We start from the raw sequence: 16,435 nt of genomic DNA, 5'->3' as shown, positions 1-16,435 counted from the left end.
GACTTTGCATCAGGGAAGACGAAGATGGAGGAAATGTGACTGCCCATAAAAGGTTCGTCTGCACGGCTGCAGCCCAGGCACAGCCCTTCTCCTCTCACCTCTGAATACAAGTCTTTTTTTTTTTCCTTTTTATTTTTCAGATAAAGCACTTTCTGCCAAATTGATAAGATTAATAACATTATAGCTTAGACAGGAACTTACATGTCTTAGTACTCAGTGTGTGAAATAACGTCACTCTCCTTTCCAAATCCTCCTGGAGTGGTTAGGAAAGGCAGTCTTCTCTTGCGCAGTTGCATTATAAAACTGCTGAACAAACCTATTCTGCTGTAACGGGAAGGGACACATTTTCTTCCCTACTGTAAGTAGGTCAATGAAAACATGATGTTGTGAGGATGAAACTGTTTTCCTCCATCCTCTTCCCCCTAATGGCAGTTTCAAATCATTCCGATTTAATTATGTTTCTAGTGTTAGCTATAATAACATTGTAAGGTTATTAACAACTGATATATGGGTGGTCCTAAAGTCTGGGGTTTGTGCTTCCTTGTGGGTTTATTCTAGCCTCAGGTACGTGCATGCAATTCCTACACAGTCATCGCACAGTTAAGAAAAGCCTGCAAAGAAACCTGGATGTGGAAACGCAACGATACATCAGGAGGCAAAAGATTTTAATTCTCTGAGATTCACATTGAGCTTTTACATCAATGAGATCCCTTTTTGAGGGTGAAATTCTGACTGTCATCTACCCTAAACCGTGAACAGTGAACTTGCTCTGAATTAATATCGGCATAATCAAAGGCAGAGTATTTTCCGTGGAACTATTCCAATTCATAGCACCTGGAGACTTCTCTGCATGCATTTCATCAGGAGGGATTAACCAGTAGCTGGAGAAACATTTAACTTGCAGATGCAGCTACCTGAATACTAAATGCAAATCAGAGGCCACTGGCAATAAAAAAAACCCAAAACCCAACATTTTGAGGGAGAACCACTCCCCCCAAAACAGAAAAAGGAAAAAAATTACATTACACTAAAGAGAACACAGAATGCCTAAAGTCTTATCAAATGAAATTTAAAAAGCCAAAATAGGGGTTTCTTTTTTACTGACTGCCTCTATTTTAGAACAGATGGTGTAAATTAGTTTTGTTGACATTATCTGAAAAAAAAGGAAAAAAGTAATTAATTTGCCTCACATAATGCCTGTTGTAAACTCTCACTCACCCACACAAGCACTCCAAAGGTTCTCTTCTGCAACCACATGTTTGCCATAGCAAAAGTTACACACTCTTATAACCCCATTCTTTATATCCTCGTCCTGAAAACAACAGGCCTGCCTAGGACAGTAAAGCTGAGCACATACAAGTGGACACCACTCTGTCCTCACTATGAAATTTTTCCCCTATAAAAACTCATGACTTCAAAGGGAACTAGGATTTCATCCTAAGAATCCAATTACATGTTTCAAATTTAGGATGGACTGTCAAGTGCCAGCTGACAGTGTGATGTCCCCAAGTATTTCAGGACAATGATATCTGAGCTGAAATGCAAAGGCAGCTGTTTATGCCTTAACCACTAACCTAAGGAACATTTCAAAATGAGGAAATTATATGATGATTAAGTGCCTCTGCACCTCAGCAAAACACATCCCACTCTGCAGAGAGATCTTTCCAACCCGCATTTAGAAAGCATGTCTTTCATTAAGAAACTAATTCTGTGGGCAATATTATCACCAGTATCACCAAATCATAAGGTTGGTAGAAAAGATATGTAATCCACCTCCCACTATGAGATAAAGTCAGATACACTTCACTCATGCTTATTAAAGCCATTCCTAACACCTCCAGTGATGGAGACTCCACAAGATCCCCTGGCAGTGTATTTCAGGGATTTTCCTGGTGTTTACCTCACCTTTTTTTCTTCGCTTCACACCCATTTCTCTTTGTCTATGGCACAGAAAAGAGATCACTGGCCTCATCTTTGCAACAGCCTGTTCTGTGCTACCTGCGCTTGAAAAACTGTCTGTCCCCCATCCGCTCCCCCGCAGGCTGCTCTTCTTTAGGCACAGCAAACATAAACCTTTCAGTTTTTCCCCCTAGGGCATGTCCTCTGGATCTCTGGTCATTTTTACTGCCCTCCTGCCTCTCCACTTCCAAAGTGGCCAATGTTTTCTTGAGGAGTGGTGCTCCAAAGTGAACAGAGGACTCCAGCTGAGCTGGTGCCAAGAGCTACCAACATACAGCTCAGGGAACCTCTGGAGCTACGCACCACCACTGCTGGCCTCTGAGCTCCTGATGAGCCAAGCGTGCCCTTGCGATGCAGCCTCATGAAAGGCATCGAGTTGTGTGTAGTTCTTAATTAGCACACAGTGAAAAATACTGCAAATCCAGCATGGACCAGGCCAATATTTGCATAACCTTCCCCTCTTTTTATTTGCCTGCTCTGTCTGCCAGGGGCAGGGTGGGAAAACAATTAGGAATATTTCTTCCAAGGCTGAGATACCCTATTTTATTTCCTTCTCTATACTGACTCTGTCAGTATACGTAGTCATGCCTAATACAAGCCTAAGCAGTCATCTACGATAGTGTACAACACAAAAAGGATAGGACTAATGACCTGTGAAATAGGTATAGCCAGACCTGGCTGGTCTGATGTTGCTTTCTGGCATAGTTTGGTTTCTCTTGGACATAACACAGTAGATGACTTATTTAGTACTTTACATGTACAGTTACAAATTCTGAGGCTTTGTGCACAAGAAATTTATTTCCACTTTCAGGAAAAGTGAGCGGCCTGAAAAATTATCAGTCTTTCTACTTACTTCATGCTTTTTTCACAGAGAATACACTGTTTCAATGTATGTGGATATTAAACAGTGTAACAGCAAAGATTAGGCCTATTTAGTCCAAGTTACTGCTGAGTTATGAGTAACTGCGTGACTCTCAGCAGACACCTATTCACCTTTCAGTGAAAATGCACCATCCTGCTAAGAATTCACCTAAGCTGGGAAACTATTTTTAAAAAAAGACTTTAAACTCTAGCACTTTTAATTCTATTTAGAAGCAGAGCACCAGATTTAAGGCAGATGAAGAACTTGCATTTGCTTGGATTCTTTTCAACCATCAGATACCTGATTTATTTATGTATCTGTATGATTCCTGAAATTGTATTTACTATCTCCTAGACTCACATAATTGTTTCCTGCCATTATCATTTTATCAAGTTTCCTCTGCTTACACCCACTTCCTACTACAAAACTTGTTTTCAGTTGCTCTTCTAAACCTTATGTCTGACCTGAAAATTTACATACCAGATATTACATTTTCACCAATTTTCAAAGCTAAAGTTATTGAAAAAAAATAGTTTTACCTGTGCTAAAAAAATAAATAAATAAATCCTTTATAAATCCTTTGCTGAGAAGCACTCATTCCTCCATGCTTTCACATAAAAACTTAAAGTCTGGCAGGTACAACTGTTATCTTTCTGCTGCTATCAGCAAACAGCCATTGAACTTATTAACAGAAGGCATATTTCATCCCCCTCCAAGGATGGTTCACAGGGAGCTTTAGAGCTTACGAGTGCAAGCAATTGCTCTACCCAGCTGAAGGTCTGAACCTTACTGATGACTTCTGTTTCGAACTGACACGGGTCAATGGGAGATGTGCTCAGCCACACACAACCTCTTGTGTTTGAAAATGTGTCTCCTCCAGAAATTTCCTCCCTAACTGAGACTCTGTAGGCAGAGGAGGTGGAGCAAGGACTTTTGCTGAATTACCACCTCTGGATGTGCTGCCAGCCTGCCCTGTTTGCTGTTACTTCGTGTTCAGTGGCTCAGCCAAAAATTCATCCAACTCTACGGCTGGAATTGGAGGGAAGATGACCTGGAGGTTTGGATGAAGAGCATTACCAATGGTTTGGCAGGTGGCAGAAAGACGTAGGAAGCCAGGAGGATGCAGAATAGGTTGTAGGGGAATTAACGTGACAGTTGGCATTTTCAGAAGTGTTTTTTTTTTATTTTTTTAAAAGAAAAGATGACTTGTTTACAGAACAGCCTGAAAGAGTACATGACTTGAGTCTCAGTTTCGTTAAGCCCTCCTTGTATTCCTGTACCAGCATAATATAATTTGTACCTGCATTAAACTGATGTGATTTATTTTCCCTAATAATACATGCAAATTGATCAAATTTTTAAGGACAAAAATAAAACAATAGAACACTTTGCATTTTGTTTGATCCATTTGGAAATCTGTTTAATCTGTTTGGAAACACATTTTGTTTGTGTATGTTCAAAGAAAAGTGAAATATTTGTAACTGTAATAACAATTATAAAATACACATTAAATACCAAGATAAATGCTTTCAAACATGGATCTATGAAGTGCCTTTTTTCCTGGGTTCTACTCTGCAAAAGACTGGCCAGCTCTCCTAGATTAAGTTTAATTTCTCAGGTAGGTGAGGAAGCTTTCAGTTACACAAATTAGTTAGGACTCCATGTTAAAAGAGTGTCAAGGTTTCAGAATTATCAACTCAAAAGTTAGAAAATGTTTAAATCAATGTGTTGCCTTTGTAATCTAATGCATTTTTCTAGATGTAAACTTTGTAATTCTGAAGTCAATTTATAGGAAAAAAGAATGATCTGAAACCAAGGAATGGATTATATTTCCATATCAAACGAATTATACAGTTGCTCTCTTGATTCAATATAAATGAGCTGTGTATAAAAAAAAAGGGGGGGGACAGAAACACATGAGAGCCAAACTATCATTGCTTTATAAATCTGGAAAGAATCAAAAGTATTTCCTGATGTTGTTCCAAGGACAATGTCACATTAAGAATGAACACGGACTGAAAAGGTAGTAATTACTAGAAAGCATATACTCTCATTCAACGGTATATTTTAAAAATGTAGAATGAAAGGATAAGATTACTAACTAATTCCATCTGCAGCTGTTATTTGGTAATGAGAACTCAAGGACAGCTTCACTCAAAATACGTTCTTCTGGGCTTTGCCTGTGCTTACTTTCATTGTGTTTAAAAGAACTAGTCACTAGTTGTCAATAAATTGTTTTTAAAGCCTACTTGCTCACAGACTTCTCTGTCTCTGCTTCATTTTTCTCTTTTTTTTTTTTTTTGAGGTTCCACTGAGAGCAAATGTTCTTACAAATTTACAAGAGTTATTTTATATCAGAGTAGTCTTACAAAAGATATAAAAGAAAATAAGAATGCAGCACTTCGGTACCACTTCCCATCCCTTGATCTCAGAGCACTTCATAGAACTGGGCAAGTATTACTGTCATCGCTCTCAGAAAAGGATATACCAAGCTCCCTACATGACTTGTCAAAGATCACAGGCATAGAAGCCGACTTATTCCCCCCATTGCCCTAGGGAAGGTTATGTTCAGCAAACAGCCACCACCATGCCAACAAATAAACTAATAAATAAAGATTCCTTATTTCCAGTGCTTTCCTATCTCTTCTTTATTACTTAGAGTATACTCCCCAATTCAGGTTTTAGAGTTAAATGCAGTAAGAGGCCATACAATCGTTTCAGATACAGGAAAGACACAGTAAAACATAGCTTCCTGTAATAACCCCCTGCCAGGGAGGATGGTTTTCTCGAGACTATTAGGTATTAGGCATTCTCTCAACTACCACAGCTGCAATTAGATGCATTTTTAAGCATCCTATTAGTGGGAAGTATCACTGTGTTTCCAGGTAAAGTCACTTCATACAGTAATAATTAGCTCAGGAAATACTTTGTTCCTTCATACACCAGGGGCCGGAATGAGTAGTAAGTGCAGGAGGTCTGACACCGCTCAGACTGGCGACTTCCCTGGACTTCCACTCATGGACTCAGAGGTGATAACATGGCTACATAGGACATCATAATTTCATTAGTTTCAGTTGTGGGTGTTTTGGGGGTTCTTTTTTTTACGGAATTACAAAATTACAGAACTGAGGCTTTCTACAGCATGTTGCATTGTATAAGGCATTGCCTGTCGTACTCTGCCAAAACAAATCAGCTGCCATCGCTGGGAGCAGATTCATTAGGACCCAAAGGAAATTACATCACTGTGAGCTGCTTCTAGGTACTTTTAAGCTCAGAAAAATGCCAGTGCATTCTCAGGGAACCCTGGGGAAACAGTCCTGATCTTTACCACTCTTTATCAAGTGGTTCCTGATGACACCTCTATTTTCTTTTTTTTAGGCAGCATCATAACTGCAAAAAGCTTAAGGATGAGGCTAGGAACAAAGATTTACAAAGGAAAAAAAGATCATGACAGAAAGAAAGAAAATGGGCACCATATACAATAATTGTAAAGTCTAGCAAGCAAGGATTTTAACACCCATATGCGTATCCCTGCCACTGGTTTTCAGGGTTTACAAAGAAAGAAGTGTAGGATTTATTAAAGGAAAAAATGTCGCAAACCCATTTTAACCACAGAGAGCATGATTTTTCTCAACTCTTGTGACAGAGTCACTTCCAACTTAATGGTAAGGGAAAGGGAGGGGCCGTTATCTGCCTGCTCTGAGAGCAGACGTGTTACTAACTGTGATGAAGCAGGGCTTGTCCCTAAGCGACACTGAACAGGCAGCTCCTCAGAGCAGGGAAGCATGGCACGGGCTAGTGATGAACACCAAACCAGTGTCAGAAAAGCACCTCAGCCACTCACACAGTACCCAAACCCAGGACACACCAGTGCTTCAGCTGTAGGCCTGTGCTCCCCTCGTCAATGTTCCGTCCCCTGCTTGATGTCCCTGAAGACCAGGACCTCTGTGATCTCTCCTATCTGCAGCAGCAAGAAGCAGGAGCTGGGGGCAGGCACCCTTTCACACTCCCATTGCCCCTGTCCCAGCAGCACTTCTCCATCTCACCCTGTGTGGGGTTAGTGGGGGTCCTGGGAAAGGGGAGGGAGGGAGGGAAGGGAAGGCTGCAGTGAGGCACGAAGTTCGGGAGATCAAGGAGAAGAGAGTGTCACCACCCGCAGCAACACCTTGTTACAAAAGCCTTTAAGAAAAAGATGTCTCCCTCTCTCTCCTTCCTCCCTCCCTGCTTCCCAGCAAACCCCAGTCACCTGAGGAGCACAGGGCTAGTGGGGAAGAAGGGGGCAGGGAGAGAAGGAGAGAGAGGAAAGGAGAGAGGTCCCAGTCCCTCTGTCCTGCCCTGATAAAGCTACCACACCCTTTCCCAAAAGCCTGGGTAGTATTGAGCTGCCATGTGGTACCATCGTCACTGAACATATGTGGTACTGCATGCACCCTAACCATGACAAATTCACCCTAACAGCTGGCCAAGGATTTTCCATTTCAGAAAAAATGCCCACATTATAATAATATATAAACTACATCAAATATAGCAACATTTTCTATGGGAGAATATCAGTTTATTGAAGATTTTCCATTTACTGCTAAGACAACTGGAAGATGTTACTTCAGGCAGATCAGACACACCAGATTATATTTTTTTAAAGTCAATCCAACACCAGCACCGTAGTTCCTTATGCTGGGACCTCCCTGTTCCTGGGTCAGATGCTCATTCCCTCCCAGGAACAAAGTTTTTCAGGCAGCTTCACTTCCCAGAATACAAAGCAGGTTTCCTTCTGACGAGGCTCTCCAGTGCCTCTTGGACATTTAATTATGGGAGAAGGGTCTCAGATAATGAAATGGGAACACCATGCTCCTGAACTATAACTTCTGAAAAGCAATACACTGTGGTAGGGAAATGCAATTTAATTTTGAACTGACTCAGGAATTTCCCATGGAACATTAATTCTATTTTCTGCTCACCTCTGAATGTCAGTCTATTTTTCTCTTTCAGTTTAGGATGCTTATAAAAGGTGCAGCGAACCTCTGCTTCCAAATCTGTGGATTCCTCCTCCCTCCCGCTGTTTCCCATAGCCCTGGGGAGGGTGCACGTCACCTGAAAACAGAAGCCTATTGTGCCGAGCCTTATCAGAGGCGATGCCTAGGCAGTACAACTGTTATCTAGATACCTAACACAGAAAAGTAATAAAAGTATTTCCACCCCCTTCAGGTTTACATGCTCTCTGAGAGGTCACACGACTTGCCTGAAGCTGCACAGGACCCTGCGTAAGAGCCAGAAATGAACCACAGCTTTGCTAAGCCCCACTGCAAGTTTTTACTCATGTTGACACATTTTGTCTCAAAGTTCTTCCGCTTCAGTACCAAAACAAATATTACAGTGATACCTTAATGTAAGTAACTGTTGGCCTGGGAATTTAGCGTGGGACTGAAGTATTTAGTTAGACTAAGCTAGTTAAAAGAACACCCAACTAGTACAAACTGTAAGAGAACTGGCTTGAACGACATTTCTCACCCTTGCTGTTGGTTTTTTTTTTCCAGATTTACCTTATAGGTTATATATTTCCTTCTTCTCCATCCCCTACATTTAACCACGCAGAAAAAACTTCACAGTAGATTTGCTCACCCAAATATACCCAGATGTTTTGCAAAATTCAGGTAAGTTGAACCCAAACAAATGAAAGAAAGATAACAAAACATACCAGATGCATCACCTTTCCTTCAAACAGAGGAAACATTTCTATTTTAGCTCACCCAGTTCCACATATTTTGCAAGGCACAAACTGACATTATGTGAGTGTCTTCGGCACTGATATCTTTAACCAAAAATGTTAGGCGTTTCAGTTATCTGCAGACAGCACCTACTTCCTACGGGTATTATGGGCAGTACTAACACGCCAGGAATTCTGAGTATGTTTGGGTGAACTGCTACCAAATCCAAAGTTAGGAGCTCCTCTACTATGAGTGTAAAATACGTGTGCCCAGAATAAATGGTAAAAATGATGCTGGCATTTAGGCAATTCTCATTCAAAGCACAGATTCAGATCAAACTCTCAGAATACAAGTTCTTGCTATATCACAAATATGACAACTAACTTCCTACTCAGTTTCAGATATTTCAAAATCTTTTTGGTCACAGGAACACCACAACTTCACCAGAAATATTTGAGAAAGAGTCTGAAAATAATACCATTGATCAATGAAGTGACATATCTGCTAGATACTGAAATTACTTCTGATAAGTTGTAAAAAGAATATGACAGCCTGAATCCTCTTTTACTCGCAAACTCAGTATTTAAAAGTGAGGACTATCAGGGGAATGTGCATGTTTTTTAATTACTACTAGAAGGACTTTGTTCAGAGAAAACAAAAGGGTCAAAATGTTAAAAAAAATAAATCAAAACCAAATGCCAAGTAAAAGCATTATTTGGGAACAAACGAACAGAAAGGTTAAATGTAATTAACCCTGTGTTGTGATCAAATTCACACATGAGGAAATGGCAGGTAAGTGAAACCACAGCCAAACAAGCATGCAAAAACATTGATTACATCCTCTCTAATGTGGAAAACAACTAGCTTTTCAACTTTGTAATAATAAGCAGCATTTCAAACAGCACCTTCCAGTAATGAAGAGCGAAGGTATTATAACAAAATTCAGCTGATAGGAAAACAGCATTCAAAACTGCAACGGTAAGATTATTAAAGCTCAAGACTCCCTAGGTATGCCAAGACAAGTAACCTTGTGAGTTAACAGTTCACTGAAGAATAAAGTTCAAATAATCCATATGGGGAAAACAGGGGGGGAATAAATCGCACGGGGAAAGCATTACGTGAAGATCTACCTCATCCTACAGTAACTGCTGAGTGCTCTGAAAGCAGAAGCAAAGCCCAGAGGAATCACCCTAGCAAACGTATGCAAAGGCAAGCTTCCTACTTACCCTATGGTATGCACCATGATCTCTTTTGCCACCTTAGTAATTCCAAAGAATCCAGAATGATGTTATTTTTTAAGGGAATATTAGAGTCATTAGAGGAGACAGAGGCAAGCTGACAAGCAGAGCTTTGAGAGAAGCCAAGCGGAGAGGGATGAATTTAAACCCTGGCTCAAGATGCTGTGTATTCTGCGTCTATCTTTAACTTGTAAATGATTTGGTTTCACATTCCTCTGAAGTCCTGCTGGCAGATGCCTTTGCGGAGCTTTACCAATCGCAGCCATCCGGGCCCCCTCCCCTCCTCTCCCCCTTTCCCTCCCTCTCTCCTCCCTCCCTCCCTCCCTCCCTCTCCCCCCAAGCCTGCCACTCCACCCCCGTCTCCCCCATCCCCACCTCTCCTTCCTGCCACACGCACGGAGGGTTTGGCAGGCAGGATTTCAGGGAGGCTGCCAGCGCCGCCCCGACAGCCTGCGGCAGCACCGGGGCCGCCGGCGGGCACCGGCGGCCGGACTCCGGCTTCCCCGGAGGGAGCCCCCTGCTCCCCCCGCCAGCAGCTCGAACCCGGCCTGTGCCTTCCAAAAAACTGCTGGGGCATGGGCTGTGGTTGGGAGTGGAGGTAGCTGCAATGATTCGTTGTGCCCCCGAACCCAGGCAAAGTCTCTGGGTTTGGATCCCGGAGTCGCCGATTGAATCGCCGTCAGAAAGAGGACAGGAAGAAAGTCCCCGCTTTTTTGGAGGGGACTCCAAAAGCAACCGGCTGAAGGAGCACAAGGAAGCACTTCACCCTCTGTCACATCAAGCTTCCACAGAGACTCATATTTGGATGTTTACAGCACTTCTGCTCATGCAGAGAGCTTTAGTGAGCAGTGGCATATAAAAACAAAGAAACCCAAACGGAACAACAAAAGATTTTACCAAATCTTAAACACAAAGCTTCTAAACATCCACTCAGTAAATTTGTGTCTCCTTACGATAACAATGCATTGCAATGTTGTTCAGAAGTCAGACTTGGAAATAAGGAGACTACGGATTACTGGCAGCATTCGAGGTGATTGAGTGGGGAAAAAAAGTCCTTCCGTGTAACCCAGAAAATCAGCATCCCCACCAGAGGCTTCAGGAGTCATTTGTGTTGACAAAACCCCCTGGCTCTTAACGCCAGCCTTTTGAAGCAGGCCTGTTTTTAATTTGTAAATGCGCATTCAGTTGAATACTGCTTGCCATCGAGACTGCCTTATCTCAGACATGGGTGCCAATGGAACAAGCCACAAGACCGCATGTAAAACATATGAATTATTGAGCACTTGCAACTGAAACTGGAAAATATCAATTGACAGTCACTCACACCAATTCAAACAGAATAACAAGGTACGTATCTCCCGTTTACAGCCTTTGGCCTTTGTCTGAGCTGCTGCCAAGGGGGGTCCATACTGGGGGATGCAGCCAAGCAAGCAGCAAGCACATGTCGGGGTGGAGGGGCAAGGTCAAGCTGTGCCTAGAATCACTTGGCTAAAAACATGGTTTATAAATGCCTTGATAAGGCATTACACTTTTCAGAGCACTGGTGTTGAGAGGCTAGGCTGATTTAGTAGTAAAAGTAATCATGCGTTTACTTCAGGCTAACGAAGGAAATGGCTCAAATAGAAAAATGCTTAAAGAGGGTTAAAAGAATCATCCAAAGGGCTGGATCTTAGTCCACATGAAGTAAGCCTGCACTTCATTGCCTGCCAGCTACTCTTCATGATGCTGTTCGATATCAGTATGTGTTTGGTAACATATATATAACACACACATAAAAACTTTGATAAAAGCAGTAACTCCACAGCCATTTTCATGGTCAGTCCCACCAGCAGGAAGGCAAGAGCTCCTCTTAACCTGGAGTCAGCTCAGGTTCACGGGCCTGGAAAAGTTGCCAGCAACATACAAATATTAAAGAATAAACTAGCTGATGGCTCCTGAAAAGTCGAAAGATTTCTTTTGAATCACTAACCTTTGTTACTCAGACATCAGTATGTTTAATGCCTGACTTCCAGAGCACTTCAAAAACTCCAGCAAGAGAAAAACATGCCACGGACTTCCTGCCATAAAGGGAGGAAGTCACTTTACTTCTTTGCCTCAGGTCCTAAAACTCTCGATTGCTGACACAAGGGTTCAGGGAATGTGTCCATTACTCAGATTTAGGAGCTGCGGTGAATTGCAGGAAGGCTGCCTGGCATCGCTTCCCAATGGAGCCGATTCTAAGACTGCCACAAATCTCTCAGAGCGGAGAAAGTCACTGAGCCACAGTGTCTCCCAGTCAAATGGAGCAACTTCATATAATGGAATGAAAATACAATACCTCAAATCATGTTTTTTTCAATTGTTTTGTAAGGATGTCAGGCTGGAAGGGATGATAATCACTAGAAGCAGAGAACAAGTGTTAACACAAGGTCTTCAAACGCACAGTGCTTCAGATGCTCGGAGAGACAAAAGGGAAAGAACAAAGAAAAGTCATGCTTTTGTGGCTGAGGGCTCCTTTTTAATTAGGGCAACAAGGAAGGAAGGAAGGAAGAAGCTCCCCATGGAAGAAGGTACGATGGACAAATGTGGTGATTCAGAAGGGAAGTCATGAACAGGAAGGATTAAGACCGAGCTGTTTCTAGGACTCCAGCCTACCTCTAGAGAGTGCTTAAGTGTGGGGAAAAACAAAGGCAGGGAAATCCACAGAAGCATGTCCACACTTTTATCTTAACTTGTGTATTTCCCTTACTAGATACAGGGAAGAAGAGAATGGGTTTGGGATCCTCTGAAAGAACACTTAAAGTGTTTGCTTCCCATGTCTCTTAAGAGGTTATTTATAAACTTAACAGTATGTGGGAGGTGGAGCTTTGGGGAACAGGATGCTGGAAATTACTGTGAAACCTTGGATGTCAACATGGACGGCATGATCCCATTCCCATGAATGGGACAGTCAGAGGTCATATGTCCAAAAACTGTATTACATAAGCCAAAGGAGAAGACAGGTGTCCAGTTTCCTCAGATGAAGAGATGTGCAATAACACCAGTGTCTAACATGGAACGCAAAGTGTACAGCTGGGAGAGATTTACCACAGCTATGAGAGGGAGTAATAGCCTTTCTCTCTCAGTTGCGTAAAACCATCACCAAATGTAATACATCAGGGACCTCTGTGGCATTACATTTGAGATACATGAACATCTATCAATAGCAAGCTCTTGTGGAGGAGCCGGAGCCGGAGCTGGCGTGGGAGCAGAGAAGGGAGCGGCGTGGAGCAGAGAGTAATTTGGTACCACTGACAAGTGTAAATATGTAACATGTTTGGAGCCGCATGACTTCCTACCCATTCCCAATTTAGACCGGTGCCTAAGAGGCATGGTCTGTCCCTTCACATTTAGCTATTTTTAATGTGCACAGAATTTGCTCTTTGTCTTCCCTTGTCTGTCAGTGTCTTGAATTCATTTGTCTTGGCAGTCTTAAGATTTGGGCTTACTGGGATAAGCAACATCTTCTACCCTACGGGCTCAGTCCTTCTAGGTCTTACTCAGAGTACTTCATGCTCTTAGGAATAATCTTGTTAACCTCTGCAGATGATTTCAGCACGGGTTTGATCAAGAGCAAGAGCTTTGAGTAGGGGACTAACATTGCGTTGACAGGAACGCAGCTCCTGCCTGTCACAGCGGACCCAGCACACTGACTTTACTCTGTATTGCTCGGTCTATACACCCGCCAGCCCCCCCACCTACCTCAGCCCTGGCTACTCAGCCACTTGGTTACACCATGAGCCCTCTCCAGCATGGTCCAACAGCCAGGGTTTGGCCGAGCGTTGACCCATGAGTTGCTTCTCTCCCACCTACCACTTTTTTACTGGAAGAGATGGAGAACAGCTATTAAAACTGGTGGGAACTGGGGGCTCTTGGTAGCACCACCCAGCACCCACTGCCCCTCCATCCCCACAATGCAGCGTCCAGCAGGACAGGGTACCTTTGCTCTTGAAGGCAACCAAGGGACTGAGATGGGCTTACACGGGGCAAAGCACCGCCCTGGACCCCCAGCGCTGAGTCTGACTGCTCCAAAGAAATCTACTGCAACACCTTCCTCACGGAGTCCCATCCTCCTGTCGTTTTTGGGAAGCTCACTGGATAATGGGAGGAAGTTCAGTCACTAAAAAGGTTCAAATGAGTTAGCTCCACTCTTTGCAAAACATTCAAATTGCTTGAATTCTCGGTACGCATTAAAAAAGTAAATGGGGAATGCAGCTGGTATACACTCCATGAGCAGTTTTTCAGCAACAGAGGATTTTCTGTGCTGGCTGTTCTGGTTTTATTTTTTGTGTTTCTGTGATTCAAGCTATATGGGAAGAAGGGAGAATGTCCATGGTCATACATCTAAGATTTGGAAACAAATCACATTTTCGGTCAATCCATTTTACTGAATAAAGAAAAAAAAAATCCATGATTTACTTTTAAACATTTCTTTCCTTTTCCAATGTTTTATATTTATAGTTTGCTGAAGTTTTTTTGACAAACACACAGTTTAAACCACTGTTTATCATCATATATAAGCACATCACACCTACAAGAGCCAGGATATAAAGGATTTGGTGAAAGGAAAGTGAAAGGAAAATATTTTTCTAAAAATAATAATAATAAAAAAGACAGCTAAACCTAATCCCACACAGTGCTGAGCCCTGGAAAAGCCTTTCCTATCTATGATGGCACTCATAGATAAATAAAAAGACTGTATCATCCATTCTTGGTTCCCTACCTGAAAACAGGCTGAACTTGAAAGGTTTGCAGTGACAGCTGTAGTTCATTAAAGTTGCCTGATGAGCAGTGCATCTAATGAAGATTGTTTTCCTAAGGATTTATGATCCTTTGTTATTTACTGTTCCCAACGACAGTAATCCCCATTTCCTCTAAACTCTCACAACCACTCCTACCCCTCAGGACATGAGCGGTGCCCACCTGCACTTTCAGCTTCTTTTAATGTACCATGCAAGCAACGTGCGCTGCCATCTGCACAATAATCCCTTTCATTTCCCCAGGCCTCCACGGTTGCCCTTCTTCCAGGTGCTGCCCTCATCAGCACTCCCACCCTCTTCCACACACCCCTGTGTACTTTCTCCCTACCTGGGGGAAAAGCAGCAAGCAGGTCGTGCAGCTGGTTGAGAGCTGTGTGTGCTCAGACTGACCAGCCAGCACAAGCAAGAGCTGCTTCAAGAGGGGAACGTTGCCTGTCCTGTCCTTACTGGGGTGCTGTCTTGAATCCCACTTCACGAGAGTCAAGGAGAATCGGTATAGCTGAGATTTCTTCCTCTGTGTTGAATTCAGCAGAAATGTCAAATGAGTTCAAAACTACTGGCCGTGTCCAGCAGTGTGAGACAAACAAACATAGCATGATTGTTCCTTACAAAGCCAAACTCAGAAGGAAAATAAACAAACACTCCACATGCCAGCTACAAAGATTCGTGACACAGCCTTTGCTCCAGCACGAGATGCTCTTTGTCTCCTCAGTGATAAGAACCCTCTGCTTCACGGCTGCTCCAACCAATATACAAAAGGTAGCAAAGACTGCTAATTAAGAGAGCTCATTGCAGCCTATTCCTGAAAAGAACAACTGAAATGTTTGTGAAAGTAAAGATTATGACACCAAAATTTGTCTTGCCGTAACTTTCTCCTGAAATGAATGTCCTGATTCTTGAAATTATGAAATGAATTATTTTTGTTATGGAAACAGCTCTGTCATCCTGTCTCACTCCAGCACCTTGGTTTCATTGCAGTGCTATATTCTACACTGAAAAAAGGTTTCCAGTAAGTTATTTCATAAAAATGCCACAAACATTATGTATATATATTTGCCTGGACAGACAACCACAGGCCTTTCGTGGAAATTTGGCCAGTGCCTAAAGTGTGCGTGCAGGCAGACATGCATGTGAATGGAGTGACACACACACACTTTTTTCAGAACTGGAAGAGGATAATCTAGGAAACAGATTCTCTGTTCAGTTGAGCCAAAGGCAGGAACAATCCCCTTTCACTCATTCCACATACCACTGAAAAACTCTCCTGCTTTAAAATAAAACTCACTTTATTCAACCCTCCAGACGAAAACCTTGGGAAAAAGGGGAAATGGCTTTTTTTTTTTCTTTAAGAAAAAAATACATAGCAAGAACACAGAAGGAGGCCTGGAAGTCTCAGAAACTGCTAATGAGAGCTGGAGCATTAATATATAGGCCAACAACACGAATCCCATCAGATCAGTTATATAAAAGCAAGCAGTGTCTGACTTGCTCTCTGAAATGAATCCATGCTGTGCAGGGGCTGGGGTCGGTGTCTCTGCCACACAGTCATCTCCTTCCCTCTCCCTCCCCGCCCAAGGTGCCCACAGACCACTCGGGCTTGGCGGCGCGGTCTTGATGCTGCTGAGGCTATGGGGACAGAAGGGGAAAGGTTAGATCAGCCGGAGGGTCTGGGCTGCAGAGACAGCCTGGGAGAAGCTTGTCCTACTACTCCCTCTGCTGTACCCATCCTGTGGAGAAATCCCAAATGTCAGTGCGAGAAGCTGCGATAAAGGACAGCAGCTTTCTGCAAGAAATCTGCAGGTAGGACAGACCCAGCCAGACTTGGGAAAGGGATAAAGTCATGGCTGGTGAGGAAGAAACCACCGTCACGCTCAGGAGATGGCACGACACGGA

The 16,435-nt window shown here is 42.8% G+C and overlaps 1 protein-coding gene across 5 annotated transcripts in view; it reads right to left on the bottom strand.

The window, feature by feature from the left end:
* Positions 1-16,435, bottom strand: part of DTNA (dystrobrevin alpha) — a 227,432-nt gene that overhangs the window by 173,329 nt on the left and 37,668 nt on the right. The window contains exon 1 of one of the 5 annotated variants that reach the window (XM_063326806.1): positions 9,753-9,921. The exons of 3 other annotated variants lie outside the window; for them this stretch is intronic. In XM_063326806.1, coding sequence (XP_063182876.1) covers positions 9,753-9,769 — 17 coding nt within the window. In that variant the 5' untranslated portion in view covers positions 9,770-9,921. Of the gene's footprint in view, positions 1-9,752; positions 9,922-16,435 lie in introns of those variants that run through there. One more of the 5 variants, XM_063326812.1, reaches the window with a different exon arrangement.

This window comes from Chroicocephalus ridibundus, chromosome 2 (genome assembly GCF_963924245.1).
Source record: "Chroicocephalus ridibundus chromosome 2, bChrRid1.1, whole genome shotgun sequence".
NCBI lineage: Eukaryota > Metazoa > Chordata > Aves > Charadriiformes > Laridae > Chroicocephalus > Chroicocephalus ridibundus.
Note: the sequence above shows the minus strand (reverse complement) of the source record. Positions and strands in the feature narration are given on the sequence as shown.